This window comes from Babylonia areolata, chromosome 9, assembly GCF_041734735.1.
Source record: "Babylonia areolata isolate BAREFJ2019XMU chromosome 9, ASM4173473v1, whole genome shotgun sequence".
In the NCBI taxonomy this organism is placed as follows: Eukaryota; Metazoa; Mollusca; class Gastropoda; order Neogastropoda; family Buccinidae; genus Babylonia; species Babylonia areolata.
In genome coordinates this window covers 2277825-2304697 of record NC_134884.1, presented here as the reverse complement: position 1 = coordinate 2304697, position 26873 = coordinate 2277825, and the positions used below count along the sequence as shown (strand labels likewise).

At 45.7% G+C, this 26873-nt stretch overlaps 3 protein-coding genes across 3 annotated transcripts in view; 1 reads left to right on the top strand and 2 right to left on the bottom strand.

Moving 5' to 3' along the window:
• LOC143285993 (transmembrane protein 170A-like) overlaps window positions 1-23479 on the top strand; it is a 46170-nt gene extending 22691 nt beyond the window's left edge. The window contains exon 5 of the mRNA XM_076593472.1: window positions 23350-23479. The gene's annotated coding sequence lies outside the window, so the exon portion shown is untranslated. The remainder of the gene's footprint in view (window positions 1-23349) is intronic.
• LOC143285992 (uncharacterized) lies at window positions 3046-5524 on the bottom strand. The gene has a single exon (XM_076593471.1). It carries the CDS (start codon window positions 5152-5154, stop codon window positions 4264-4266), a length of 891 nt encoding a protein of 296 aa, XP_076449586.1. The 5' UTR covers window positions 5155-5524; the 3' UTR covers window positions 3046-4263.
• Window positions 17834-26873, bottom strand: part of LOC143285927 (short transient receptor potential channel 7-like) — a 30639-nt gene continuing 21599 nt past the window's right edge. Inside the window, exons 10-15 of the mRNA XM_076593378.1 lie at window positions 26824-26873; window positions 25292-25499; window positions 23287-23532; window positions 22595-22660; window positions 20449-20515; window positions 17834-18495 (exon numbers count right to left, since the gene is read on the bottom strand). The exon at window positions 26824-26873 is cut by the window's right edge and continues 102 nt beyond it. Coding sequence (XP_076449493.1) covers window positions 18194-18495; window positions 20449-20515; window positions 22595-22660; window positions 23287-23532; window positions 25292-25499; window positions 26824-26873 — 939 coding nt within the window. The 3' untranslated portion in view covers window positions 17834-18193. The remainder of the gene's footprint in view (window positions 18496-20448; window positions 20516-22594; window positions 22661-23286; window positions 23533-25291; window positions 25500-26823) is intronic.

Genomic DNA, 26873 nt, shown 5'->3' with positions numbered 1-26873 from the left:
TCGTTTTCATAACTTTCGCCAATTCTGTCTGGACCCTGAAGTCCATCTGGGAAAATCCACCATCCCGGCGGTCAAGGAAGCCAAATTTTTAGGGGTCGTTTTCGATCAGAAGCTGAACTTCCTCAGCCATATCAAACTGCTGAAAACATCCTGTCAAAAAGGCCTGAACATCATCCGAGTCGTGGCACACACAGACGGGGGTGCTGATAAGAGAACTCTTGCACCTCTACAGAGCCCTGGTCTGGTTCAAACTGGATTACGGGTGTTTAGTGTACGGCTCAGCCAGACCGTTTTACCTGAAACTGCTGGACCCTATACACCACCAAGGGCTCCATCTCAGCTTAATCTGATCAGCTCTGAAATGACCCTTCTGTGGTCATCTGGCCTTTAAGCAGCCTGGTTTGATTTGATATGACTCTTGACATTAACCTAATGCATGTACTCACACTGAACTGAAACCCCAAACAAAAGTTTGTCACGACAACAAAGTCTGAAAACTATACATCAGCCCCTTTCTCAATGACCAGCTGAGCAGTCTCTGTGCTGGAGACTTGAGAACTGTGTTCAGGTTCTGGAAGCACTGGAACAGTCTGTGGTCTGCTTTTGCAGACTCTCCTGGAATCTGTGAAAACACTTCTGTCACAGAATGCCCGTTTTAAGAATTGACCGGTATTCAGCCCTGAAATGGCCTCTTACAGTCGGATGGGCTATGATCAACTTATTACATTTGATTTCCCAGACGTCATCTGATCCAAGTTTTGCAGTGATGGCTGTATATATATATATATATAGATAGATAGATAGATATATATAGCTTTGAGTGAGTCACTAATGTCAGCAAAGCTGTCATACTGCTTCTGTCCGATGGTGAGAATGCTGCAGACTGCACAGCTTCTTGAGTCGTGATGTCTTTGGTGTCTACTGCAGTCAGATAACCACTGCCCTCTGCAAATGGATTTCCAGGTTCAGTTAAAGCAATGGATTCCAGGTTCAATTAAAGCAATCTGGTGACCACTGGCCTCTGCAGATGGATTTCCAGCGAACTTGATTAAAGCCCTTTTTTTTTCAAATATGAATTTTACATGCATTGAAGGAGATGCGAGTTACTTGGCCTTTGTGTTATTGTTTTAATCAACCTCTTTTTTTAAAAATATTTTGTTTTCTATGACTGGTTTTAAGAAGAAAAGCCCTGAAATGTCCCCTTTGGGGTCGGCTGGGCAAAAAGCAACATGGTTTGATTGTACAGTGACCCGTCTGACAGTTCTTGTTGGTGCAGGATACAAGAACACTTCATTATCTCTTGAAACAAGAACACTTCATTATCTCTGTCATAGCCTCAGTGGTCGTCTGGGCTATAAACATGATTTGGTTTGATTTATCTCGTCAGAGACATTGACATTTTTGCTGACAAAAATGCGACATGCATTACTTCATCAGAACATCACAAAGTCAGACAGTGCTCCCACATTTCAAAAAGAATGCCCATTCATTGTAAACATATACCCAACAGATTCTGAGATTGTGTGGAGGAACTTAAAGGCCATCTTCGGCAATGACGTTTGATCTGTTGATACTATCAGTCAGTCAGATCAAATCAAAACCACTGAAGACGTTATTTCATGATGTCCCTCTGTGGACGCTGATGGACTTAAAAGAAAAGTGAACATTTTTAATCAGATCTAAATGTTTTAAACTCTGGATGTGGGTTTTTTTTTGTTTTTTTTCCTTTTACACTAAAAAGCTTCAAACAGTGACTAGATTTTATTGAACTTTTTTTCTTTTTCTTTTTCTTTTTCTTTTTTTACCCTTGAAGTAGATGCTTACATGGCGATAGCCTTGAGATAGCCATTAGTGGTCATTGAAGGCTCTAAGCAACATAATTTGATTTGAATTTGACAAGTGAAAAGATTGAAGCAGTGATTGTTTTTTACTGTGCTTTTTAACCTGCTCATGTGCTGATAGCCTTGAGATGACTTTGTGCGTGTTGAGTGAATTTTGTTTGGTTGCCCTTTGACAGGTGTGTAAGCTCTGAAAGGGTCCCTTGTGGCCAGCTGGGCTGTGAAAGGGAACATCCATTTGTGATACGTATAATTATGCAGTACATTACACGGCGGTTTCTTTGAAGACTTTGTTTCGTGATGTACCTCCGTGGGTGCTGATGGACTTCTTAAAAGAAGTGAACATTTTTTTAACCAGATTTGAAGGTTTAAAAACTATGGAAGTTTTTTTAACTTTGGAGTGGAAAGTTTGAAGTGGTGACTCGTTTTAATTGTTTGTTTGTTTATCCTTGTAGTAGTTATTAACGCGGCGATAGCCTTGAGATGGCCTTAGTGGTCGGCGAGGCTCTAAGCACCATAATTTCATTTCAATTATGCAGTAAATTATTTTATGATTAGATTGTAGAAGTGCTTTTTTTCCTTTCGTCTTTTTTTTCTCCAGATTCTTGGCTGCAGGCAGCTTATTGAAGCTCTGGGGTTCACCGACCACTGTGTGCATCTGTACCTTGGAGACACGCCAAGTGGGAAGAGGACGGCCAGTTGATGTGCACCTGAAAGCACCCACCAACAGTCAAGTGGAGTCTCGCTGTAATGCCTGCAAGAATCACGATGTTCTACACTGTTGGGGTGATCGTGTGTTGATGACGGGCCCGTCAAACCTCTATGCAAATGTCAGGCCAGTAAGCAACAGGATTTAATTTTGCTCATGAAATAATGGAACCCTGCACCATAACTGCAGTACAGGACCAGTTTTTGTGGGTTTTTTTTTTTTAATAGTTTTTTTATCTGTGTGTATTGCCGTATGTTGGCAAGCTTTCTGTGATTTAAATATGATTCCTATATATGTAGAGAGAGAGGGGACATTGTGTGTGTGTTCATCAGAGAAAGAGAAACAGTATCATATTTATCATAATTGTGAGTGTGTGAATCAGAATGATGTGTCAGGTATGTATGTGTGGAAGTAAGTGCTTTCACAACTGAGCACTCTCTGAATTGGCAGGTGAAAGTCCTCCACCGTCTCCATGGGTGATCTGCCTTGAAATGGCCTTCCGATAGTTGGGGACTTCTGGCTGGAGCCTTGTCACCACAGCACCTTTTGATGGAATGTTTTCTACTTGTGTTTTACACACAGTGTATACATAATACATGCCTCCCAAGTTTTTGCAAAGCAGCATTCGTGAATTTTTTTTTTTTTTTTTTCCTGCTTGAATCTGGCTCCGGTGTGCATGGATGGGTGTCTGTCACAGGGTGTTTCTGTGTGTAGGGGGTTGTGTGCTTGTGTATTTTGTATTGGACAAACTGGTGAATGTATGATTGTTGCATTGAAGCACTTCTGATGTGTAAGAAAGCATGTAAAAATAATGATGGACTGTTGTTTTACTTTGTTGGAGATTTAAAAAAAAAAAGAACATATACATTGTCAGTGTGATAGAAATCTTTACTGCTGATAAGCCCTGCTGTGAAAAAAATATTTTTTTTAAAATTAAGGAAAAGAATGTCCATTGCATTTTGTCAGAAAGGTGTGTTGTGATGTACCGATAGGTTTTCATTTGTGATACTGGAACTGTGTGTTGCAGGTAGATAAGAACATATGGCCTTAGTGGTCGGGCGAAGCTTTAAGCATCATAATTTGATTTAGACAAGAGAATTGTGTACCTTCTTGTCTTGTGAGTGCCTTTTGAATTTTGGTTTGTAATTTGTTGTATTAACACTTTTTGTATACACATTGTTTGCAGATAAATTCATTTAGTGCCTTTTGAATTTTGGTTTGTAATTTTTTGTATTAACTTTGTATACATATTGTTTGCAGATAAATTCATTTAGAGATACCCTTTGCTGTTGTACAGTCAGTTTGGTGTTAAATACTGTATGACTTGAAGTAGCCTTAAGATGGCCTTTGTGGTCAGGAAGGCTCTAAGCACCATAATTAGATTTTATAGGAAGTAATGTACCATGTCAAACTGGCACAAACCAGGCCTGTCTGTTTGCTCCTTCTGACCAAAATTTTGCGGCAACTCGGTGATAATACGGCTCGTTAACAGCCCGCCATCTGACCAATGAAATGCCATTTCTGGCTTGATTTACTCTTTCACAATTGTGTTTTCATTTGGAAGTAATTTACACTTTATTTCATGTGGCATTGCTGCCTAACCCCCTTTTCAAGTTCCAGGGACACCTCTTACGACGTCAGATTTTACCACCTCAAAGAAAATGAAATGAAAAATTACCTTTATTTACACTATGTACAACATCTCCAAAGGTGAGTTTAGCTGTGCTGGGGCTGAAGAGACCGGTAGTAGGCACTCTTCAGATCTTGCAGCTGCTTGTGACTGTAGCTCCTGTCTAGGGCTGAGCCGGGTCTGCTTTTGGCCACCACCAGGGCCTCCAGTGTGTCGCATCCCATACTGCCTCTGAAATCAGTGTGATTCTTGCGAACCACTGAAAAGATGCGCTCACAGTGTGCCGAGGAATGAGGTATCGTGAGGATGGACAGCATCACTGTTGGGAGAAACTTGAAGGCCGGCTCTCCATCTTCCTTCAGCTTGCTCATTTCCCTCCAGGTTTCATCCACCCTCTTAGTGTCAGCAATGCACTGCCTGATGTCTGCACACTGGTACCGTGAAAACTCCAGGTGTATGTCGCTCACAGCAGCATCAGGGTGCTTCAATTTTGGAAATCTCAACAGGAAGTATTCCAGAGATGCAAAACTAGCATCCACTTGCTTTCTGGGATTGACTACTTCCGCATGCTTGAGGAGTTCATCGGACAGTGGCAGTTTCTTCAGAATGTAGGAACAGCTCGCTTTGTAAAAAGCCTGAACTGATTCATAGAATTCCTCTACTCTTTCTTTCCTCAAGTGGTTTGCTGTAGCCTGGGCAATGAATGCACGTGCCTCATCTCCAATCATTATATCCGACTTCTGCCTGATGTTGTATTTTGTTTTGAAGTCCACATCAGTCACCATCTTGTACTGCATGGCTGATGGTTTGACGAACCTCAGCAGCAAGTTTCGGAGAAAACCATGCAGGGATTCTCTCAAGATGTGCACCTTTGGTTCCTCGGCCTGAAGTTTGGTGTTGATTTCATCAAAGACTTGGATGACATCAGCCAGAAACACAGAGTACAACTTATTTTTTGGTGTCATATGCTGTACCATGTCAAACTGATGCAAACTAGGCCTATGGTTTGCTCTGTTTGGCCAAATTTCGCGCGGCTAACAGTGAAAAGACGCCCCTCTTAGTCTGGCCCGCTCTTAGCCAATCAAACGCCTCTAACAGCTATAAGCGCGGAATCGTTCCTTTGGCCAAGGCTCTCCACGCCATCTTGTCAGGTTTTCGCTCTGTCTCGTCTAACGCTTTTTTTGGCTATTAAGCGTTTTCATTTGGCCTTATTTTGTTGTATGCGGCTTGCATGTATATTGTTCTTACATTCTGTGTACTCGTTTCGACTCTGCCCCCTCGATTCCTTCGTATTTTTCTACCTCTGAGTCGATCCTGTCTTTCCTTTCTCTGTTGGGGATCGAATTGTTCGCTGGGTGCTTACGCGTGGTACCATGCCTCGTATGCCATCCTATGAAGGCAGGGATCATGATGTTGGCAGAGATACTCGGCAAGAGACTCTCCCAGGCCCGGAGCTCATGATTTCTCCCGATAGGGACCGCGGCGATGCGTCTGCAGATCGCGGAGGGGACGCTCGTCCCGATAAAACGGTCATGAAGGGGACCGGGGGGAAAGGGATACGAGCGTCGCCTCCCGAGGTGTCCCAGCGCGAGGCAGGTGGAAGGGGGAGTAGCATGTCCTCTCTTGGTGGTGGGAACTCGCGGCTGGGTGCGGACTCCCGAGGGGAGGCCGCCCCCCGACGTTACCCGGGTCCCCACACGGAGACGACCCTCAGGGGCCCCAGTGCTGTTCCCCCTCCTCCCTTCTCGGTCGACCCACCTCCTCCTGGGGGAGAAAAACATTTGGTTCCGGGGGGGGACCTCCACTTTGCCCACCCCGGGCCAAGCCACCCCAGTCTCCCCATGGGAGGGGATTCGGGGCGCGTGGCAACCTGCTCTGCAGGTCTTCCCGCTATCCGGCCGGTCTCCCCTGCTGGGGGAGTCCCGCGCGTGTCAGGCGGTTCCGGGCAGTCAGACCGCCGGCCTTTCGGCCTGTCTGACACCCAAGTCGGACCTGACCTCCCTCCGACTTGGCCAGGTTTTTCCCTTCAGCGAGGTCAAGGCGCCAGTGACCCTTGGGGCTGGGGTCACGGGATGGCTGGTGCCCACGGGTGGTATCCCCCATTCTACCCGTACTGGGGTGCACCTATGGTGCATGCTGGGTTCCCGGGAGGACCAGGGACTAACCCCTGGTCCGCTCCCCACCGGACCCAACCCAGCACAGACCGTGGAGGTCACCTGCGTGCTGACAGAGGACCGATTCGAGGCTGTAGTGTTAATACTGGTCGAGGAGCTCGACCTGCCCAACGAGGAGTCAATCCCTCTTGTCGGGGCTGTGTGTGTCACTCTGTGGTCACTACGGCTTCCTTTTCAGGACCGACGGCAGCTGAGGGGCCCCACTCACCTAAAAGGAGATGAGTGGGTGTTTGTCCCCTCACAGCACTCGTGGGTCCCTCTGGCGTCCAGGGACGCTCTCTCTGAGAAGGTGTGGCACCCACCATCCCAAGCATGGTTGGACCTACACTCCCCACCCTCTTCAGGTGTCAAGGACATAACAGAGGAGACCAGGGTCCCTGCTCGGGATCGCCCCAGCTCATCCCGCTGGGGTGACCACAGCCCACAGGACGCCCCCGTGGGTACATCCACTTGGGATGGCACCCAGCAGGGGATGGACTGTGAACAAGAGGGACAGCCCCTGTCTTCGGATGAGGACGAACAAGCGGATGAGCACTCTTCGCCCCCATCCCAGTGCGACAGATGGAGCCCACGCCTCCCTAGGGACCAGCCTGAACCAAACTCGGACTTTGCCGAGCTCGAACTGACCCTCCCCAATAGGGTCACGCATGCTGAATCAGTACCTCAGGCAACTTTGTCACCCTTAACCCTCCTACGGTCAGGTGACTCTAACTCCAGAACCACAAGGCGACTCAGAGTGCCAGAAATGGCTCAGGAGTGGCTTAATAAGCCAGCCCGCACCTCCATCCCTCCTCCAGGCAGGGAGTCCCTCTCTGCCCCGGGCGCTTTTGCCCCAGGCAAGTTCCTTAAAGATCCCTCCAAGGGAGGAGTGTGGTCCTGGTACACACAGGACCACCCTGCCTACAGGGAAGCAGAGCCCTCCGCGCAGGACAGGATGTTGGTCTCACAGCGCACCACCTCAGCTACTCTTCCCTTTAAGACATTTGCAGAGTGGGACAAACTGGCCTGCCGCTGCCTCCTCGAGGTTTCCACGGCTTATACCTTCTTTGACGCGTTCCTCCACAGAGCCAATGAGCTGTGGGAACGACGTCCAGTTCAGCAGGACACGGAGTCTCCTTCCTCTGACCTGCCTGGCCTCTTCTCAGACCCGAGGTTAAACACTTTTGGCAATCGAGTAGCGTCTGGTCTCACGGCAGCTGCAGACGCAGCTACCAGCCTTCACTTCAATACTGTGCTAGCGCGGCGGGATGCTGTTCTCCGCCTCTCTAACATTCCAGTAGAGGAGAGGGCTGCCCTGCGGCCCATCCCAGCACAGCAGCACTCCCTCTTCGGCCAGTATGCGCCGCATTTTGTCAGCCACAGGGCAGAGACAAACAGGGAGGTGGCCTCATATTTAGCCCACTCCTCCCAGGGGCGCCAGGGTTCTATGCCATTGAAGAGACCCGCCACCAGGGCTCCTCCATATACCTCGCCTCCTAAGTCAAAGCGGCGTGCTCAGAATCAGCGGCAGAGGAACAAACCACCTCATGGCCGTCCAAGCCGTCCGGCCATGCCCAAGGCCAGAAGGCAGCACCCCCAATGACTGGGCCCCGATTCAGCACCGCCAGTCGTTCAGCCCCTCCAAGTAGGAAACTTGTCCCGGCACGCTCATCAGTGGCGTGCTCTGGGACTCAACGACTGGATTGTTTCGGTGCTAGAGTTGGGGTACATGCTCCCTTGGGTGGGGGACCGCCCCCCTCTAAGATCCACTCCTCCTCCTTATGTGCCCAGCTCGATGGAGCAGGAGAGCGTCTTAGAGAAAGAGATATCGCACCTACTCCTCATAGGGGCGATATCTCAACTCTCGGACCCGGGCCCCGGTTTTTACGGCCGGTTGTTCGTGATTCCAAAAGTCTCTGGAGGGTGGAGACCAGTCCTGGACTTGTCCCCCCTCAACAGATTCCTCCCCAAGATGAAATTCAAGATGGACACACAGGCAGATTCGGGAGACCATGCAACGGGGAGATTGGGCGACGTCCATCGATCTGAAAGATGCTTATTTCCATATCCTCATCCACCCGGCATCCCGCCGGTACCTGAGGTTCGTGTGGAGGGACAGAGTGTTCCAGTTCTCTGTCCTCCCATTTGGTCTGTCCCTTGCCCCTTTCCTGTTTACCAAGGTGGTGCGGGAATTGGTGTCAATCACAGGCTCTGTGCCAGAGTCATACAGCCAGACTTCTAGACCTGTGCTCCCAACTGGGCTTCATCACGAACCAGGAGAAATGCGATCTGTCCCCGAGCCAATCCTTTGACTTCTTAGGGATGAGATTCGACACGCGGTCTATGATAGTCTCTCCGACGCCAGATCGGTGGGACCGTCTGGCAGGCCTCCTCAACCACTTGCGCCATTCCTCCCAAGCAACAGCGCGGACACTTTCTTCCCTCCTGGGCATGATGGAGTCCATGGCACCTCTCATCCCTCTGGGCAGGGTTCTCAAGCGCCCTCTTCAGAGGGCACTCAGGCTACGGTGGTCCCAGAGCACTCAGCCATGGGATACCCGGATATGTCTGGGCGAGTGGTTCCTCGAGGTGACATCAGAGTGGTTAACCACCCCTCTTCTGACACAGGGGGTGCCCATAGCCCCACCTACTCTTCAGGTGGCACTATTCACAGACGCCTCCTCCATGGTCTGGGGAGCCCACATGGACTCACTCCATGCAGCAGGGACTTGGTCCCCGGAGGAGCGCCTATGCCACATCAATGTTCTGGAACTGGAGGCAGTTCGCAGGGCTCTCCAGCACTTCATGGCGGAGGCCAACGGCAAGACCATTCGCTTGTTCACGGACAATACAACAAGACCTCTCTCTGCGGACTGAGGCTCTCCTCCGTTGGTGCCACAGCAGGGGCATTGCACTTTCAGCGAGACACATAGCAGGGAAAGACAACATTTTGGCAGATGCTCTCAGCAGGTCCAAGAGTGTCGGTGGACCTGTTTGCGACAAGGTTCAGCAAGAGACTTCCCACTTACGTCTCTCCGGTCGCCGACCCAGAAGCATGGGCAGTGGATGCTCTCTCTCTAGACTGGAGCAGTCTGATTGCCTACGCGTTTCCTCCCTTTCCAATCCTGTCCAAGGTGATACGGAAAGCCAGGTTGGAACGCCCGCAGATGATCCTCATTGCGCCGAAATGGCCAGCCCAGCCCTGGTTTCCGGTCCTTCAGTCCCTGACACATGTTCCACCACTGGAACTGGAAACCAAACCTCATCTGCTGAGGCAGCCTCGTTCGGGCATTCCTCACTCCAATCCTCAAATGCTCCACCTGCACGCGTGGCTGCTGTGCGGGCGGAACTGTCAGCATCACCATTGAAGTCTTCCACCCCTCGGTCAGCCTCTGTTTCGGCCGCGCTGACCAAAGGGGGTGCCTCCTCCGACCTCCTCTCCATAGTCTCAAAAGCCAGGAGGGAGGGAACAGAGACTTTGTATGACTTTCGCTGGAAGAAATGGCTGAGTTGGTGTACAGCTCAGAACATTCCCCCTACTAACCCTACGAGCATGCAGCTGGCCAACTTTCTGGCTCACTGCTCCTCGGTTCTCAACCTGTCTGCTAGTTCTGTGAGAGGGTACAGGTCTGCCATTTGTACCACTATCAAACAGCTAGGTGGTCCCACTTTTGAAGCTGATTTCCTGCTCAGAGAAGTGGCTAGGGGCGCCTCTCTGAAGGAAGCTAGGAATCCCAGAAGAGTGCCCCTCTGGGACTTGTTCCTGGTGCTGGATTTCATTCGAAAACAGCCCTTTGAGCCATTGGGGACTATTCCTTTTGACCTGCTCACTCTCAAGACCACTTTCCTTCTGTTGCTGGCCACGGGCCGTCGTAGAAGTGAGATTCATGGTCTTAGTGGTATGCCACAAGATCTAGCATTCCACAGAGATGGTTCCATCACTCTTCGTTTCCTTCCAGTTTCTGGCTAAGAACCAAGACCCCGAGGTCCCTTCCCCCTCTCTGAGGGTCAGACCTTTGTCTGATATTCTTGCCCAAGATGATGAAGATAGGCATCTCTGCCCCATTCGGTGCCTCAAATACTATTGCAAATAGGTCTCGCCATAGGCGTTCTTCTCAGAGGCGCCTTCTCATCTCCCTCAATGAGAATTACAAAAAAGATATCGCTGCAGGCACCATTTCCCGCTGGGTTTCCCAAGTCATTCGTAGAGCCTACTCTCATGCACACAAGGATCTCAGTTGTCTTAATCCCAGAACACACGAAGTGCGGGCCATCGCTACTTCGGCTGCTTTCCAGCACTCGGTACCACTGCAGCATGTCTTGGAGGCAACCTTCTGGCGGTCGGAGAATCCCTTCAACTTCTTCCTCCGGGATTTCCGTATGACCAGGGCTGACGGTTCCAAGGGGATTTCCTTCGTCGCGGCTAACACTGCCGTCTCAGTTTTAAGGGCTCCCCATACGAACCAGTAGGCGTTGCCCTCCTCCATTTGCTTTAAATTCTGCATCAGTTTGACATGGTACAGTATATGACACCAAAAGGAGGAGTTTGTATTATACTCCATGTTTGGTGTTTACATATACTTACCATGTCAAACTCGAATGCCCGCCCGTCCGTCCCCGCATCTCCGCCGTGGTTCTCATGGGGCATTTTCGTTCATGGCCACGGAATGTTTCAGCACTTACAGCTGTTAGAGGCGTTTGATTGGCTAAGAGCGGGCCAGACTAAGAGGGGCGTCTTTTCACTGTTAGCCGCGCGAAATTTGGCCAAACAGAGCAAACCATAGGCCTAGTTTGCATCAGTTTGACATGGTAAGTATATGTAAACACCAAACATGGAGTATAATACAAACTCCTCCTGTTGGTGACTGAAACTTCCTCCTAAGGTCTCCAGCCTTCGTCTTCACATTTGATTCAGTGGCAGACTCCTCTTCGGCTTTGAAGAAATCAAACAAAGCCTCCCAATAGATGATCAGTCTCGGAAGACATTTGCCAATGCTGAGCCACCTGGTGTTAACATGTTTGATGATCTTGGCTTCCCGCAGATTGTGCAGGACCTGCATGCACTTGAATGCCTCATGACGTTTCGAGCTTTTGTCAAGGTAATAGAAGACATCGACAAGAAGCCGTCCCACATCCAGAGGCAAGCAGCTTGCACCTGCAACTCACAAAAAATATTTTACTTTTACTTAGACCTTTCACTCACTCACTCACACATGCATACTCTAAAACAGGATTTACCTTTCATACACACTAAAACAAAGAGAGAGAGAGAGAACATGTTACCTTTCTCTGCAGAGATATGGATGAGGTGGCACACACAGCCTGAGAGATACAACTGTGGATGCTCTTTTAGCATACAGCCAAACACCCCTTTGTCTGCTCCAACCATGACATTGGCGTTGTCACAGCCAAGTGCCAGACAGTTGTCCCATGGTATGTTGTGGGTCGCCAACTCATTCTTAATGAGAGTGAAGATTTTGACACCTGAAATTGAAATGAATAAAATAAAAACCTAGAGCAAGACTTGAGAGAGAGAGAGAGACTTTATGGGCGTGGGAAAAATAAAAATTATATGAGAAACATTAACTAACCTGTTGCTCTCTCTCTCTCTCACACACACACACACACTGACACATACAATACATACACATACATTGATATGATGAAAAAAACACACAAAAAACAACAGTATAGTGATCAAATAAAAGACTAATGAGAATGTTTCCCCTTTAAGTTTTTATTTTTACTTTAACACTAGTTATTAAATAATAAGTATGCTAATGTTAAGAAAAATCCTTAGATGAACCCCCACCCCACCTCCACCTATTACCCTTCCCCATTTTTGGTGGTTCCTGCACTTGTGTGTGATGGTAGACTTTGCATTGGTGTTATCTGTTGGATATAGGCATAGTAAATATGTTTGAGAGCACCCCCACCCCCAAAAATAAATAAATAAATAAATAAAAATAACTGACCTGTTGCTGAACCTTCAATTGTTGGCACTGCGAGCGCATCGGATCGCACCTCCATTGTCTCAGGATCAACAGTCCTCACAACTAAAGGGAACAGTTTCTGTCCTCCTTTGTCGTTGCTCCCATCAGTGGAAATTGTGAAGGTTTGTTGTTTCATCCTTTGTCCCAGAGAGAGGATTGTAGTGGCTGCATTTTCTTTCACAATAGCTGTCCCTTTGCTTCTCGCACACTGAAACTGCTTAGCAATTTCAGAGTCGGGGAACATCAGTTTCACTGCTTTGCTGAACTTATCCAGGGCAGCCATTGGCAAATTCAGCTCAACAGCTAAGTCTACCATCATGGTCTCCGCTCTTATGACTGCATCAGCGTCACGGTTCTCCTCCTTTCTCGCACGCTGAAGAAATCCAGTGATCTGGAAAGTCTTCTGAGCATCGCGAATTTTGGTGGGTTTTTTTATGCTTCTCGGTCGACACATGGCGAGTGATTTCGTCCCGTCGTCCTCAACCGATGGAAAACTTGCAGGCACAAATTTCACAACAAGCGTAAGTGTCTGTCTTGCCGCGCTTAATAAATGGCCATGTCTCGGTGTACTTCGCAATGAAAGTTTGATGCCGTTTTGCTTTCTTCTTCGATGTAGATTCGCACTCCTTGCTGCTTCGCTTCGACGCCATTATTTCGATCTCTCTCGAAATTTCCACATCGGCCTATACGCATGCGCGCTGGTCACACTTTTGGCGGTGTGGCCATAGTCAGTCGATGCGTATTCGCCTAAAGACTTTTTCCCGGGACACGAAACCGAAAAGTGGATTCCCGGGACGGACTGTCCGTTTTCATTGTTTTCCGGGACAAATACCCGTACCCCGGGACGGTAGGCAGCCCTGTAATAGCCCGCCATCTGCTGACCAATGAAATGCCATTTCTGGCTCGATTTAATTACTCTTTCACAATGGTGTTTTCATTTGGAAGTAATTTACACTTTATTTCATGTGGACCAGTTGGGGGCATGTTGGGTTGTCTGATGCAATGGGAAATGTATTGTCTATTCTGATTGCCATTCCAGATTCACAGAACATTTTGCAACAATGAACAGAAAAATGTGTTCTGGGTTTGATTTTGGAGAGCTGGTAGTGCGCATGTTGATATTTGTAACTGGGCAACCCCAGTGACAAAATCAAGACCAGAAAAAAAAAAGCACATTGTCAACTCAAACAACTTTTTTTTAATGTAACAGTAATTGAAGATACAGTGCAAAAAATACCAGCAACTGTAGATTAGATTGTCATAAAAGACAATGATGAAATCACCAGATCATGTTTTTTGGTTGTTTTTTATGTTTTTGTTTCAAAAAGTGATACAGTAACCAAACATACCAAAATTGATTCAGTTAGACCTTGTATTAAAGCATACTTCACATAACATGGGAGTGGTTTACAATCTTCATTTTTCCACTTCAGTTTATACTGTTGGAGATGGCCTTAGTGGTCAGCAAGGCTCTAAGCACCATAATTTGACTGATTTGATTATACTGTTGGAGCCATTAGAATGTTACTCAAAATTCCAGACCAGTTTCTGTAACTCTTGCAGAGACCGGACAAGGTTGGAAGGTTTTTTGGGGGTGTGGGGGATTCAGCTAGCTTTTTAATAGTTGTAAACTTTGACAAGTCGGCAACACAATGTCAGCTTTTGACAGCAATTGTTGAAACAAGATGGGTCATAAAAAGAACCTTAGACGAGTACATTTTTACTTTCTGCAATTAGTAAGCCTATTTTTACAGCTGAACACTTTTGCTGTAATTTTGCTTTCCATCCTGGAAATCTTGAAAGGATTTCGGCAATTTCATAATTATTACAGCTTATGAATTGTTGGCAAAAACAGACATGGTTCTAATTTCATTTAATAAGGATATTAAATAGCGCATGCAAAAACACATATTTATTACTTGCATTAACAATTAAGGATATTAAATATCACATGCATCTCTGGAAGATGGTAAGAATTGTGTATAATACAAGAATGGTTTGAACACTGATAAAGCATTGACAGAAGATGATTATCATAAATGAGGTGTAGAATACAACAACTGTGTAGTCTTGACGGGTCAAAATTGGTCTCCATAGCATCCGAAACATCATAGTCCTCATCCTGAAAGAAAGTCATTTGAAAAACAGTATACAAGGCACACAATACACGCACAAACACAGAAAAACAGTATGCAAGGCACGTAACACTCGCACTTGCTCAGTAATGTATCCTATGAGTTGATCTTCCCCTGATGTGTCCCTATGTTCTGAAAAGTGAAGAATCTCCGTGATTTCTGCTTTGGAAAAAGCCTCTCGGTATGAACTATTCAATCAATGAAGTAAATAGATACTTTGACAAAAAGCCTAGGACACAGAGCTCTTTGGGACACACACATACACACTGAATACCTGTTTATTCAGATACTTGGACAACTCTCAATGAAGTGGAGTGATGGCCTAGAGGTAACATGTCCGCCTAGGAAGCGAGAGAATCTGAGCGCACTGGTTCGAATCACGGGTTCAGCCGCCGATATTTTCTCCCCCTCCACTAGACCTTGAGTGGTGGTCTGGACGCTAGTCATTCGGATGAGACGATAAACTGAGGTCCTGTGTGCAGCATGCACTTAGCGCACGTAAAAGAACCCATGGCAACAAAAGGGTTGTTCCTGGCAAAATTCTGTAGAAAAATCCACATTGATAGGAAAAACAAATAAAACTGCATGCAGGAAAAAATACAAAAAAATGGGTGGCGCTGTAGTATAGCGACGCGCTCTCCCTGGGGAGAGCAGCCCGAATTTCACATAGACAAATCTGTTGTGATAAAAAGAAATACAAATACAAACTGCAAATATTCTGATTCCATGCTGTTTGGGCCTTTGCTGGCTGAAACACTAATCCTGTTCTGACTGAATGTGAACTGTATTTAACTACCACAGTGTTACAAACAAAATATGCACAGATTGGGTGATAAACCAACATGACTATCTTATTTAATTACACATAATTAAATGTGATCTTTTAAAACAATGGTTACATCATTTTAGTTTGGATTCCTAGTCATGTGGGCATTCAAAATTGTAGATCAATATGACCAGAATGCCTTTAATCAGAAATCGTGAACCGCAGTACTGTTCACAGACCCAGGATTCTATCGTATAACACATCTGGCAAGAAACAATTGACAACATATTTCAGATCCATTGTAATTCTTTCCTTCCACTCCAAGAAAGATGAAACCATCCATCCTCTATATACAGATTACCGTAAGATGAGACCGAGCGTAAACCTGACAAGATGGCGTGGAAAGCCTTTGCCAAAGGAATGATTCAGCGCGTATAGCTTTTAGAGGCGTTTGATTGGCTAAGAGTGGACCGGGCAAGACGGCTCGTCTTTTCACTGTTAGCCGTGCGAAATTTGGCCAAGCAGAACAAACAGATAGGCCTAGTTGCATCAGTTTGACATGGTACAGTATATGACACCAAATACACGTTATTCAACACACTCATTTCCTTTTGAAATGTGAAGTTCTAAGGCGGGTTGCCTGGCAACCAGCCTCTGGGTGAGAAGGTGGTAGATGGTTAAGACACTCATGACCTGTCAATACAGTGTCCGTGAGAGTCACAGTTTGACTTGCTCTCACCCTTTCTCCCAAGTTTGGAAAATCAGACTGAGCCTCTTACTCAGAGATGATAAACTGAGATCCCATGTGCAGCATGCATTTGAAGCACTGAAAAATAACTTGTGGCGACAAGAGTGTTGTCCTTTTGCGAAATTCTGTGGAAGAAATCCACTTGGATAGGAACATAAGTATACATGCACGCGCTCGGGTCTGACAAAGCGCGTTGGGTTAAGACGCTAGCCATGCAACTGCCTAGTAGATGTGATACATTGTATATGCATTCATGTGAATGCAACGACATTCCCTTGAGAAACTGAAATCGATCTCAGGATAAAACAACTTCTGGAATCTGCATGATGCCGGGCACAAATACTTCTCATACAGCTCTCTGAAGACCCTGCTCAGTTGGATCCTATTTCAAGACCTTGGAAGTAACTTTATTTAATTTGCACATGAACCAAACCAAACGAGATATGGTGTTCAACACTGAAATAATCCCTATGCGAATGGCTAGGCTATAAGCAGCATGATTTTATTGTCATCAGTACACTTCAATCACTTTCAAAAGCTAATAATTAGTCCACTAGAGTTTAAGGTAAGTTGTCGCCCAAGGAGAGCTTAATATGGCAGCAAAACTGGTCAATAAATAAATGAAAAAAAAAAACAGCTAGAGAACACTTGGTATTCAACTGTAAACAACGCTGATGTGGGTACAAGCAGTTAAAATTATCGTAAATTAAAATATTGAATATTATTATATATATACAAATTGGAATCTCCGATTCTACATGGCAGTAGAAATGTCAATCTAAAGCCACTCAACACCACCTGGCAGAGTACGAGTCTTACCTGCTTTCATTAAGTATACATATACACACACATGCATTATAAAGGCACATTTGAGAAAGGCAAAAGAGGACATTATGACACTTGTTACAAATCTCTGTACCCTCTCGAACCCCAGTTACCATCCTTAAGCTAGCTGTTTCTTTCCAAGAACAAAAGCAGACAAAATTAAAACATGCAAAATAACATGAATTCCTTTCACACCTCTGCGCACTGCAGAAGAAATTCGTAAAAAATGAAATTGTCATGCAACAATATTATTAACCACTTTCCATGTGGCTTTCAGTTGTCACCTGAACGAGTTAATTTTCTCAACTCTTTGATTGTTAACGGACCACACAAAAAGCTAACAATGTTACGAGAAATATATACTGTTAAATCAGTGTTTTGAGTGAGAAAAGGCACATAAATCAACCCGTGTTAGTTTTCTGCTGGGTGAAATACTTACGGAGACCAAAACTGGCACAAGCGAAACAGCGGAAAGACAGATGCTATTCTGCCGACAGTCCACTAAGCATTAGACCGAATGCCTATTCCACTGAGTTCAGTAGATGAGCGCTATGGTCACCTATTCTGCCAATCTTGATAATTCAAACAGTTAACAGACATCAATCGATAATTCATCATTGATTAGATTTAGGGTTCCATGACCAATGTTTTGAAATCAGTATAAAATCTACTGTTGCTCACAAAACCAGCTCCTTCAATGAGGTCCATCTTCACAATGCTTTTGCTTGAAGGGGAAAAATCTCTCTGAGTGTGGCTGGCCAAAAAGAAATGCACTCTGTGATTGGCTTGAAGAGCCACTGGGGGAATAGCACATTCTGGAAGTGGTTTTCCTGACTGTTGGTGGAATAACTACTACTCAAATGACAATTAGAGAGGAGGGTAAAAATCAAGGGTTTTGTTTGTTTTTTTTAGTCCAACCATCAACCCAAGCCCCTTCTATTTTGTGATTTTTGGAAGATCGTGAAATTTGGCATCCGAGTTCATTATTTATTAATTTTTAAATACTTCCGGCAAATCTTGCATGGATTTTTTTTTAGACAATACAACCATTTTTTGTGGTTTTCGACTCTATTTTGAGGATTAATTAACTCAGTTTGAGTGTGTTTGTAATACACATACACCTGTAACGTCAGTATGGTTGCGCCGAAATGTCGAATGATAGAGAGAGAGAGAGAGAGAGAAATTCGCGCGGTTAGGGCAACCCCACCAACTCAATTCCTAGCTACCCAGCATTAGAATAAGCTGAAGTTGGCTGGGAAAATCTAAAGATGAACTTCCCCAGAAGAAAAAGAAAGGGAAAAAAAAACAAAAAACAACAACCGTGCACAGGTATTAACACCAGCGTCCAGGATACCACGTGAAACCTTTAGGCACACCGCAACGAAGCACCACGGTTTCACAACCTACGAGAAGCCGACATAATAACATTCGTTTTGGGGTATTCCTTTCTGGCTGTGTCATCGCCCTCAGTGTTCTCAGTGTCGCCGTCATCAGCCTTTTCTTTCTGGACGTCACTGTTGTCCCCTCGGCGTTCCCCGTCCCGGTTTCTGCTGGCGGTGGGCATCAGGGTGGATAACTCTGAACTGATCGCCCGCACGCAGGCGTTGAGGTGACCTACCCTGTCCTCTCTCTCCTCCATCAGATCTAGCAGTTCCCATTTCAGTTGGCAGATGTTCTGCCGCGCCTCTTCCAGCTTGCCTAGATGGGCAAATATAGCAAATAATAATGACAATAATAATAATAATAATGAGATTTACAAAGCCACATACAGAGCAACTGAGTCTACAGTTTTCAGAGTATAACACATGTAGTATTAGTAGGATAGGGGCAAAGCAAGCTTTGAAGCTTTTAAACAGTCCTTTGTTTCATAGCATATTTTGGTAGAAGTTTTGGTCAAGGTTCGACGCTTCTTTTACGTTCTATTTATTCGTCAAACTCGGGTAATTGAAAGTTTTGTAGAGTAGTCCAGTTGATTCTTGAATGAGTTACAAGATGGTGCCGGCTTGTTTTAGATGAGGCGGCAATTGATTCCATACACAAGTAACTCGATTACTGAAGCAGAACTTTGTTGTATTAGTATCTGAACGCTCTACATAAATTTTTCCATCAGTATTTCCAGTGGAACTGTACTGAGGTGCAGAGAAGAACTCATCCCAAGACACATCAACATGGCCAATGAAATGTAGGCACACACACACACACACACATATACATATGTGTGTGTGTGTGTCTGAATGACATCACCACGTATCTTACCCTTAAGGGGAAATGATTTTAATTTTAATTAAGTTAATCGATCATTATAAGTCCTGTTCATACATTCGTGTACAAGCATTGCCGTGTGGCTCAGTCTTTTCTGCACCTTCTCAGTTGCAACAGATTGTCGCTTCACATAAGGACACCACACTGTGTCTCCCTTCTTCAAGGGAGGTCGCAATGCAACTTCCATCCATCCACACACACACACACGCACACCACACCACACACGCGCGCGCACACACACAACACACACACACGCGGCACGCACGCACACACACACACACACACACACCACACGCATAAGTCCATCTTCACAGCTGAACTCATAGCAATTCTAATGGCGTTAAATTTCATGATATCCTTTCCGAAAACTATATTTCAGATTTTATTTTGTGTTGATTCTAAATCAGTTCTTCACGCTATTGAACTTATAAAAGAAACGGTTAGGTATGAACTCATTATTGAAATTAACCATTTGATTCACGAACTCTTATATTAAGAGGCTCTCACATAACCTTTTGCTGGATTCCTTCTCATTGCGGTTTTTACTATAATGAAAAAGTTGACAGTTTGGCTAAAAAAATAAAATAAAATAAAATAAAAAGGAGCTAGAAGCTCCACGAAGGAGTTAGATTTAATTATTTCGCTTTCACTACAGGAATATTACACCATGATAGAAAAAGTCCAATGGTCAAAATTTCAGTTTGTGGAAAAACACACCGGTAACTTGAGTTACATAAGAATATACAGAAAATGTATGGTTTCATGGGAAAACATTACCATAATGATTTTCATAAGAGGCAAATCATTTCTCTAATCTGCAGATGAAAAATGAATTGTTTTAGGACAAAATATGTCAGTAATGTTTCTTGCATCTGTGGTGCTCACATAACAGCCGATCATATACCAACTTGCGATATGTTAAAGTCTCAAATGCCTGAGCTGAAATCATCTTCAGTGTTGACTATCTTCAGCAGTCCATTGCTAATGTATGACTTTTTCAATTCCTTGTTAAATAGTCTAGTTAGTTCGCTGTTATAGTTGTTAGTTTTTCATTAGAAATATGTTATATTGTTATGATTTTTTTTTTAAACAAAACTTAAATCAGTCATTTTCTATGTGTAAAACACACACACACGCTTGTTTAAACAAAACTTAAATCAGTCATTTTCTATGTGTAAAACACACACACACGCTTTCACTTACTCGCATGCGTACACAGTAATTTCTCCCCCACCCCCCACCCCACCCCCTCGATTTTTATTCCTACCCTCGTCAGATATCACTTACAGTGAAAAGACGTTAAACTAATGAACGAACACACACACACACACACACACACACACACACACACACACTCACACACACACATATGGGCGGTGGAAATCTTACCTATGTTGATCTCTTCTTCTCGCTGGATGTCAAATATGTACCGCTGAACAATCGTCTGGACAATGTCCTGAAAACGAGAACGGCTCATTTCTGTAGGCCACATTGACTGGAAACTATACGTTCAGATGTATGAATTAGCCTACTTGTCACGCTCTATATGAGAGCGGACTAGACCCCCACCCAACCCAGCACTAACACCCTGACAACACAAACACAGACTAAAATAATTCAGGGTTTACATACATTTATTCAGTCACACACAGAACTTGCTAAATAAAACTAACCACAATCCCAGCCACAACAACTGATACACTTAAACGACAACAGAATGGATAAATAACCCACAAAAAAACACAGAGCTTGAACTCACGGACACGTCCGTCCAGCGGAAAAAAACAGTCTGAAGAATGTTGTGCACTCAGGACAGTTGATAAACAAAGAAAACCTGAAACACTCTGCACAACACCAGATGATAAAAAAAAAACGATGACGTGGACAACGAAGACTGAAGAAAACGAGGACGATGAAAGCAGGTACACGATGACAGTGACGAGAAGAGGGCAGCGGGGAAAACTGCAGACAACAGACACTGCAGCACCAATGCTACCCGGCCGACACACGGGTGGAAGGACAAATGGCACAGGAAGTGGGACGCTGCCAACCGGGTACCACTACCCTGACGCTGGAAATAAAAAACCCAAAACAAAGACGAGACACATCCAGCAGGGCACTCCCTCTGAGCTGGAGCACACAGAACATCGATAAAGGGTCACCCGGAGGAAAAGCCATCCTCACTGAGGGAACCAACTGGGCAAAAAGCCCCAAACCCAAACAAGCACGACCTTCCTCCAAGAAGGCTGCGGGCGCAAAGCCTAGAGAAGTGTCACTGACAGAACAGAGAGACTTTAAACTCTGCTCAGCAGTGACACAAGCACACAAACGAGACTCCCCGATTGCACGTAAAAAACGCACAACCGGGAGCTAACACACACTGAACGAATGCTCGAATGGGAGAGGGTAAATGGGGGAGGTAATGCACAAAACACTCCACACGAGATTGTCATGAGTTGTGACACTACTTCTTTCAGCAAGCACTCATAATAGGGTGTCATTTCAAAAAGAGACACAGAGAGAGATACTTTGCCTTACAAGTTCTTTTGACGAGGGGGTAACACAGGTATACTGAGAGAGAGAATTTATTACCATTGTCGACGGGCGCAATAGCCGAGTGGTTAAAGCGTTGGACTGACTTTCAGTCTGAGGGTCCCGGGTTCGAATCACGGTGACGGCGCCTGGTGGGTAAAGGGTGGAGATTTTTACGATTTCCCAGGTCAGCATATGTGCAGACCTGCTTAGTGCCTGAACCCCCTTCGTGTGTAAACGCATGTAGAAGATCTAATACGCACGTTAAAGATCCTGTAATCCATGTCAGCGTTCGGTGGGTTATGGAAACAAGAACATACCCAGCATGCACACCCCCGAAAGCGGAGTATGGCTGCCTACATGGCGGGGTAAAAACGGCCATGCACGTAAAAGCCCACTCGTTTACATGCGAGTGAACGTGGGAGTTGCAGCCCACGAATGCAGAAGAAAATTACCATTGTCCTAACCCCATTGCCTTACAAGTTCTTTTGACAAGGGGGTGACACCAGTCTACGGGGAGGGAGAGAGAGAGAGTTGAAGGTGCAAGAAACATTCCATGCATTCCAGAACTTTGAAAATATTTTTCAGTCTGATGTATGCATGGTGTGACTAAAAGATACAGACAGACATCCGCGGATAAGCAAAGAAGTTCCATAACCTACATTCCAGAACGTGTTATTTTGTGTTACATATAGGTGTTACATACATAAAGAAGAAGGACTGAGTGGGGGGGAGGGGAGGGGGGGTCGATATTTGTCTGTGAAGAACTCAACGAACTGTAACATTACTTTGAATATGTTTTTAAGCGTTCTTTTTTCTTTGAAAAGAAAGTTTTTTCCTTCAAGCGAAAGTTTTGTCTTGAGGAACAAAACTGTTATTTTCAAAACTATGAGAATATTTTACCTTTGTGAAAAAGACTAATTTACCTTTAACAATTTTTTTTAGCTTTACCTGGTGGATAAGCTTTTACCTTTACCTCTAGTGAAGCAAAACTGAATCTTACCTGGTAAGAAAGCTGCTCATCGCCACTAGATGAAGCCGTCAGTCGCTCATGTCTGCCAGAACCCGGCTGAAAACAATATATATATATATATATATTAGACATTTATATGGCGCATTTCTCCAGAAATACTGCTCAAAGCGCTTTACATTTCACCCCCCACTCCCCGCCTCCCCAACAGTACTCCCCTCCACCCACACACCCACCCACTCACACACACGGAAGCACGTCAAAAACTCACGCAACTGAACATTGGAAACTACCCTCCCGCCTATGACGCCCTCCAGAACACGCATCCCTGCATCACGCACCCAGGCACACGAACGGACGGACGGACACCCACCAACACACCACACACACACACACACACACACACACACACACGGCAAACAACCTCTCCACAACAAAACATGCACCCAAAACCAGATCACACCAAGATGATAAAAATAAATAAATAGATAAATAAATAAATAACCAAAAAACTGCACACACACACACACACACACACAAACACACACACACACACACATATATAACCACCACCACCATCGCCGGAATGTCAGTCTCAGTGAAACGACGTAATATTTCAGAAAACACACACACACACCCAGTGACGCGCGCGCGTGCATACACACACACAAACACGCGCGCGCGCACACACACGCGCACACACACACACACACACACACACTCACGCTTTGACGCTCCTCATAGAAGACGTCACTGTAGCAGGCCTTCCTACGCTGGTTGTTGATCAGGGCCGACAGAGGAGGCTCTGCATTGCCGCGTGCCCTCAAGTGACGTAGGCAGTAGATGGCGGCCTGGATGACGTCACGGAGGGGCAGCAGCAGGTTGATAGGAACGGGAGGCTGACAGCTTTCGTCAATGTAGTCCATGTAAAGCAGACTGCGTGCGAACTTCCACTCTGAGTCCACGTCATCCTGCCGGGGGCAGTGGGTGTCATGCTTCAGTCTGATGCTGCATCCTCTGTCTCTGTCTCTCTCTCTTGGCCCTCTGTTTGTGTGTGTGTGTGTGTGTGTGTGTGTGTGTGTGTTTGTCTGTCTGCCTGCCTGTCTATCTGCCTCTGTGTGTGTGTGTGTGTGTGTGTGTGTGTGTGTCAGTATCAGTATCAGTTGCTCAAGGAGGCGTCACTGCGTTTCGGTCAAGTCCATATACGCTACACCACATCTGTCAAGCAGATGCCTGACCAGCAGCGTAACCCAACGCGCTTATAATAATAAAATAAAATAAAATATAACAAAAAAATAAAAATAAACAAATAAATAAAATAAATAATAACCAAAAAATAAATAATAATAATAATAAAATTTTAAAAAATAAAATAATAAATAAATGTGTGTGTGTGTGCCTCACCCTCCCTCCCTCTCTTTCTCTGTCTGTCTATCTCTTTCTGTCTTTCCCTCTGTGTGTGTGTGTGTGTGTGTGTGTGTGTGTGTGTAAAAGAGAAATATACAATGCTAGCTTATTTAGTCTTTTGTACAACGGTTAATTTTGTGTTCACCAGTCCGTGATTAACAGTAAGCATTGTAACATAGAGCTTCAAGAATATGCGCTACAGCAAGAAGTCTGAATAAATAAATAAACATGTGTGGACAGTGATTGTGGTGCCTCCTCTCCTAACTGTGTTTTTGTATGAGCGTGTGTGCTTCAGGTATTTGAGTTATGGTAGAACGTGTTTGTTTTTGGTTAATATTTCTCGTATAATATTGTGCCAGTCTTGTTTTTATCTTATCCAAGTGCTTCCACGTTGTTGTTCTTTTTAGTATTCATTAAAAAAGACTATTTTGACCACTTTCTAGTTCAGACACTTGTCGTTCATTGAATTATACCGTCAGGTATGCTTTTACTCGTTCACAAATACCATCATTTATTTATTTACTTATTGGGACATCTTGCTATAGCGCATATTCTTGAAGCTCTATACGCTTCATTATTATTTCTACCACCATCATCTTCCTGTTGACCATCACCGTCAACACCATCAGTGATAAGAAACTGTAGGGAGAGCTGGGCAGTACGAGGTCTTCAGAGAACAAGCCCCCCTCAGTCAAGTGTTTCGGCCCTTAACTCCTTACAAGGGAAGTCATCACCATCAGTGATAAGAAACTGTAGGGAGAGCTGGACAGTACAAGGTCTTCAGAGAAGAAGTCCCCCTCAGTCAAGTGTTTCGGCCCTTAACTCCTTACAAGGGAATTCATCACCAGTGATAAGAAACTAGGGACAGCTGGACAGTACAAGGTCTTCAGAGAAGAATCCCCCCTCAGTCAAGTGTTTCGTCCCTTAACTCCTTACAAGGGAATTCATCACCAGTGATAAGAAACTAGGGACAGCTGGACAGTACAAGGTCTTCAGAGAAGAAGTCCCCCTCAGTCAAGTGTTTCGGCCCTTAACTCCATACAAGAGAAGTCATCACCATCAGTGATAAGAAACTAGGGAGAGCTGGACAGTACGAGGTCTTCAGAGAACAAGCCCCCCTCAGTCAAGTGTTTCGGCCCTTAACTCCTTACAAGGGAAGTCATCACCATCAGTGATAAGAAACTGTAGGGAGAGCTGGACAGTACAAGGTCTTCAGAGAAGAAGTCCCCCTCAGTCAAGTGTTTCGGCCCTTAACTCCTTACAAGGGAAGTCATCACCATCATCACCAAGCCCGGACACGAACAAAACACCTCACACACGTACCACGATCTTCTCAAACGACCTGGCCATCATGGCGATGAAGAGGTTGACGAGGACGATGATGATGGCGATGTGGTAGAGGGCCGCCAGGATGTTGCCCACAGCCTCCGTGATGTCTCCGTTCTGGTACTTGTCCGGAACGTCCAAGGCCTGGTTCATGGGACCCCGCCCGTAGATCCACCAGAACACCGTGATGAACTGCTGCCGGATGCTGCCAGGGGAGGGGAGAACAAGGATGAGCAGTTTCAGTTTCTCAAGGAGGCGTCTGTGCCTCAGGACGCGAGCTTCCACGGGTTTGAGTCCCAAATATTTGTATTTGTATTTCTTTTTATCACAACAGATTTCTCTGTGTGAAACTCGGGCTGCTCTCCCAGGGAGAGCGCGTCGCTACACTACAGCGCCACCATTTTTTTTTTCCCCTGCGTGCAGTTTTATTTGTTTTTCCTATGGAAGTGGATTTCTCTACAGAATTTTGCCAAGAACAAACCTTTTGTTGCCGTGGGTTCTTTTACGTGCGCTAAGTGCATGCTGCACACGGGACCTCGCTTTATCGTCTCATCCGAATGACTAGCGTCCAGACCACCACTCAAGGTCTAGTGGAGGGGGAGAAAATATCGGTGGCTAGTCATTCGGATGAGACGATAAAGCGAGGTCCCGTGTGCAGCATGCGCTTAGCGCACGTCAAAGAACCGCTGGCAACAAAAGGGTTGTTCCTGGCAAAATTCTGTAGAAAAATCCACTTCGATAGGAAAAAACAAATAAAACTGCAGGCAGGAAAAAATACAAAAAATGGGTGGCGCTGTAGTGTAGCGACGCGCTCTCCCTGGGGAGAGCAGCCCGAATTTCACACAGAGAAATCTGTTGTGATAAAAAGAAATACAAATACAAATATCAGAGTGGATTGTGGATTGTGTGCCCGTCAGAGTGGATTGTGTGCCCGTCAGAGTGGATTGTGTGCCCGTCAGAGTGGATTGTGTGCCCGTCAGAGTGGATTGTGTGCCCGTCAGAGTGGATTGTGTGCCCATCAGAGTGGATTGTGTGTCTATCAGAGTGGATTGTGTGCCCGTCAGAGTGGATTGAGTGCCCGTCAGAGTGGATTGTGTGCCCGTCAGAGTGGATTGTGTGCCCGTCAGAGTGGATTGTGTGCCCATCAGAGTGGATTGTGTGTCTATCAGAGTGGATTGTGTGCCCATCAGAGTGGATTGTGTGCCCATCAGAGTGGATTGTGTGCCCGTCAGAGTGGATTGTGTGCCCGTCAGAGTGGATTGTGTGCCCGTCAGAGTGGATTGTGTGCCCGTCAGAGTGGATTGTGTGCCCGTCAGAGTGGATTGTGTGCCCGTCAGAGTGGATTGTGTGTCTATCAGAGTGGATTGTGTGCCCATCAGAGTGGATTGTGTGTCTATCAGAGTGGATTGTGTGCCCGTCAGAGTGGATTGTGGATTGTGTGCCCGTCAGAGTGGATTGTGTGCCCGTCAGAGTGGATTGTGTGCCCGTCAGAGTGGATTTCTTCTACAGAATGCTGCCACAAGACTCACTCCAGGAAGCTGGTGGCGGCATTGGTGGCCTCGCGGTCGGCTGGATTGCT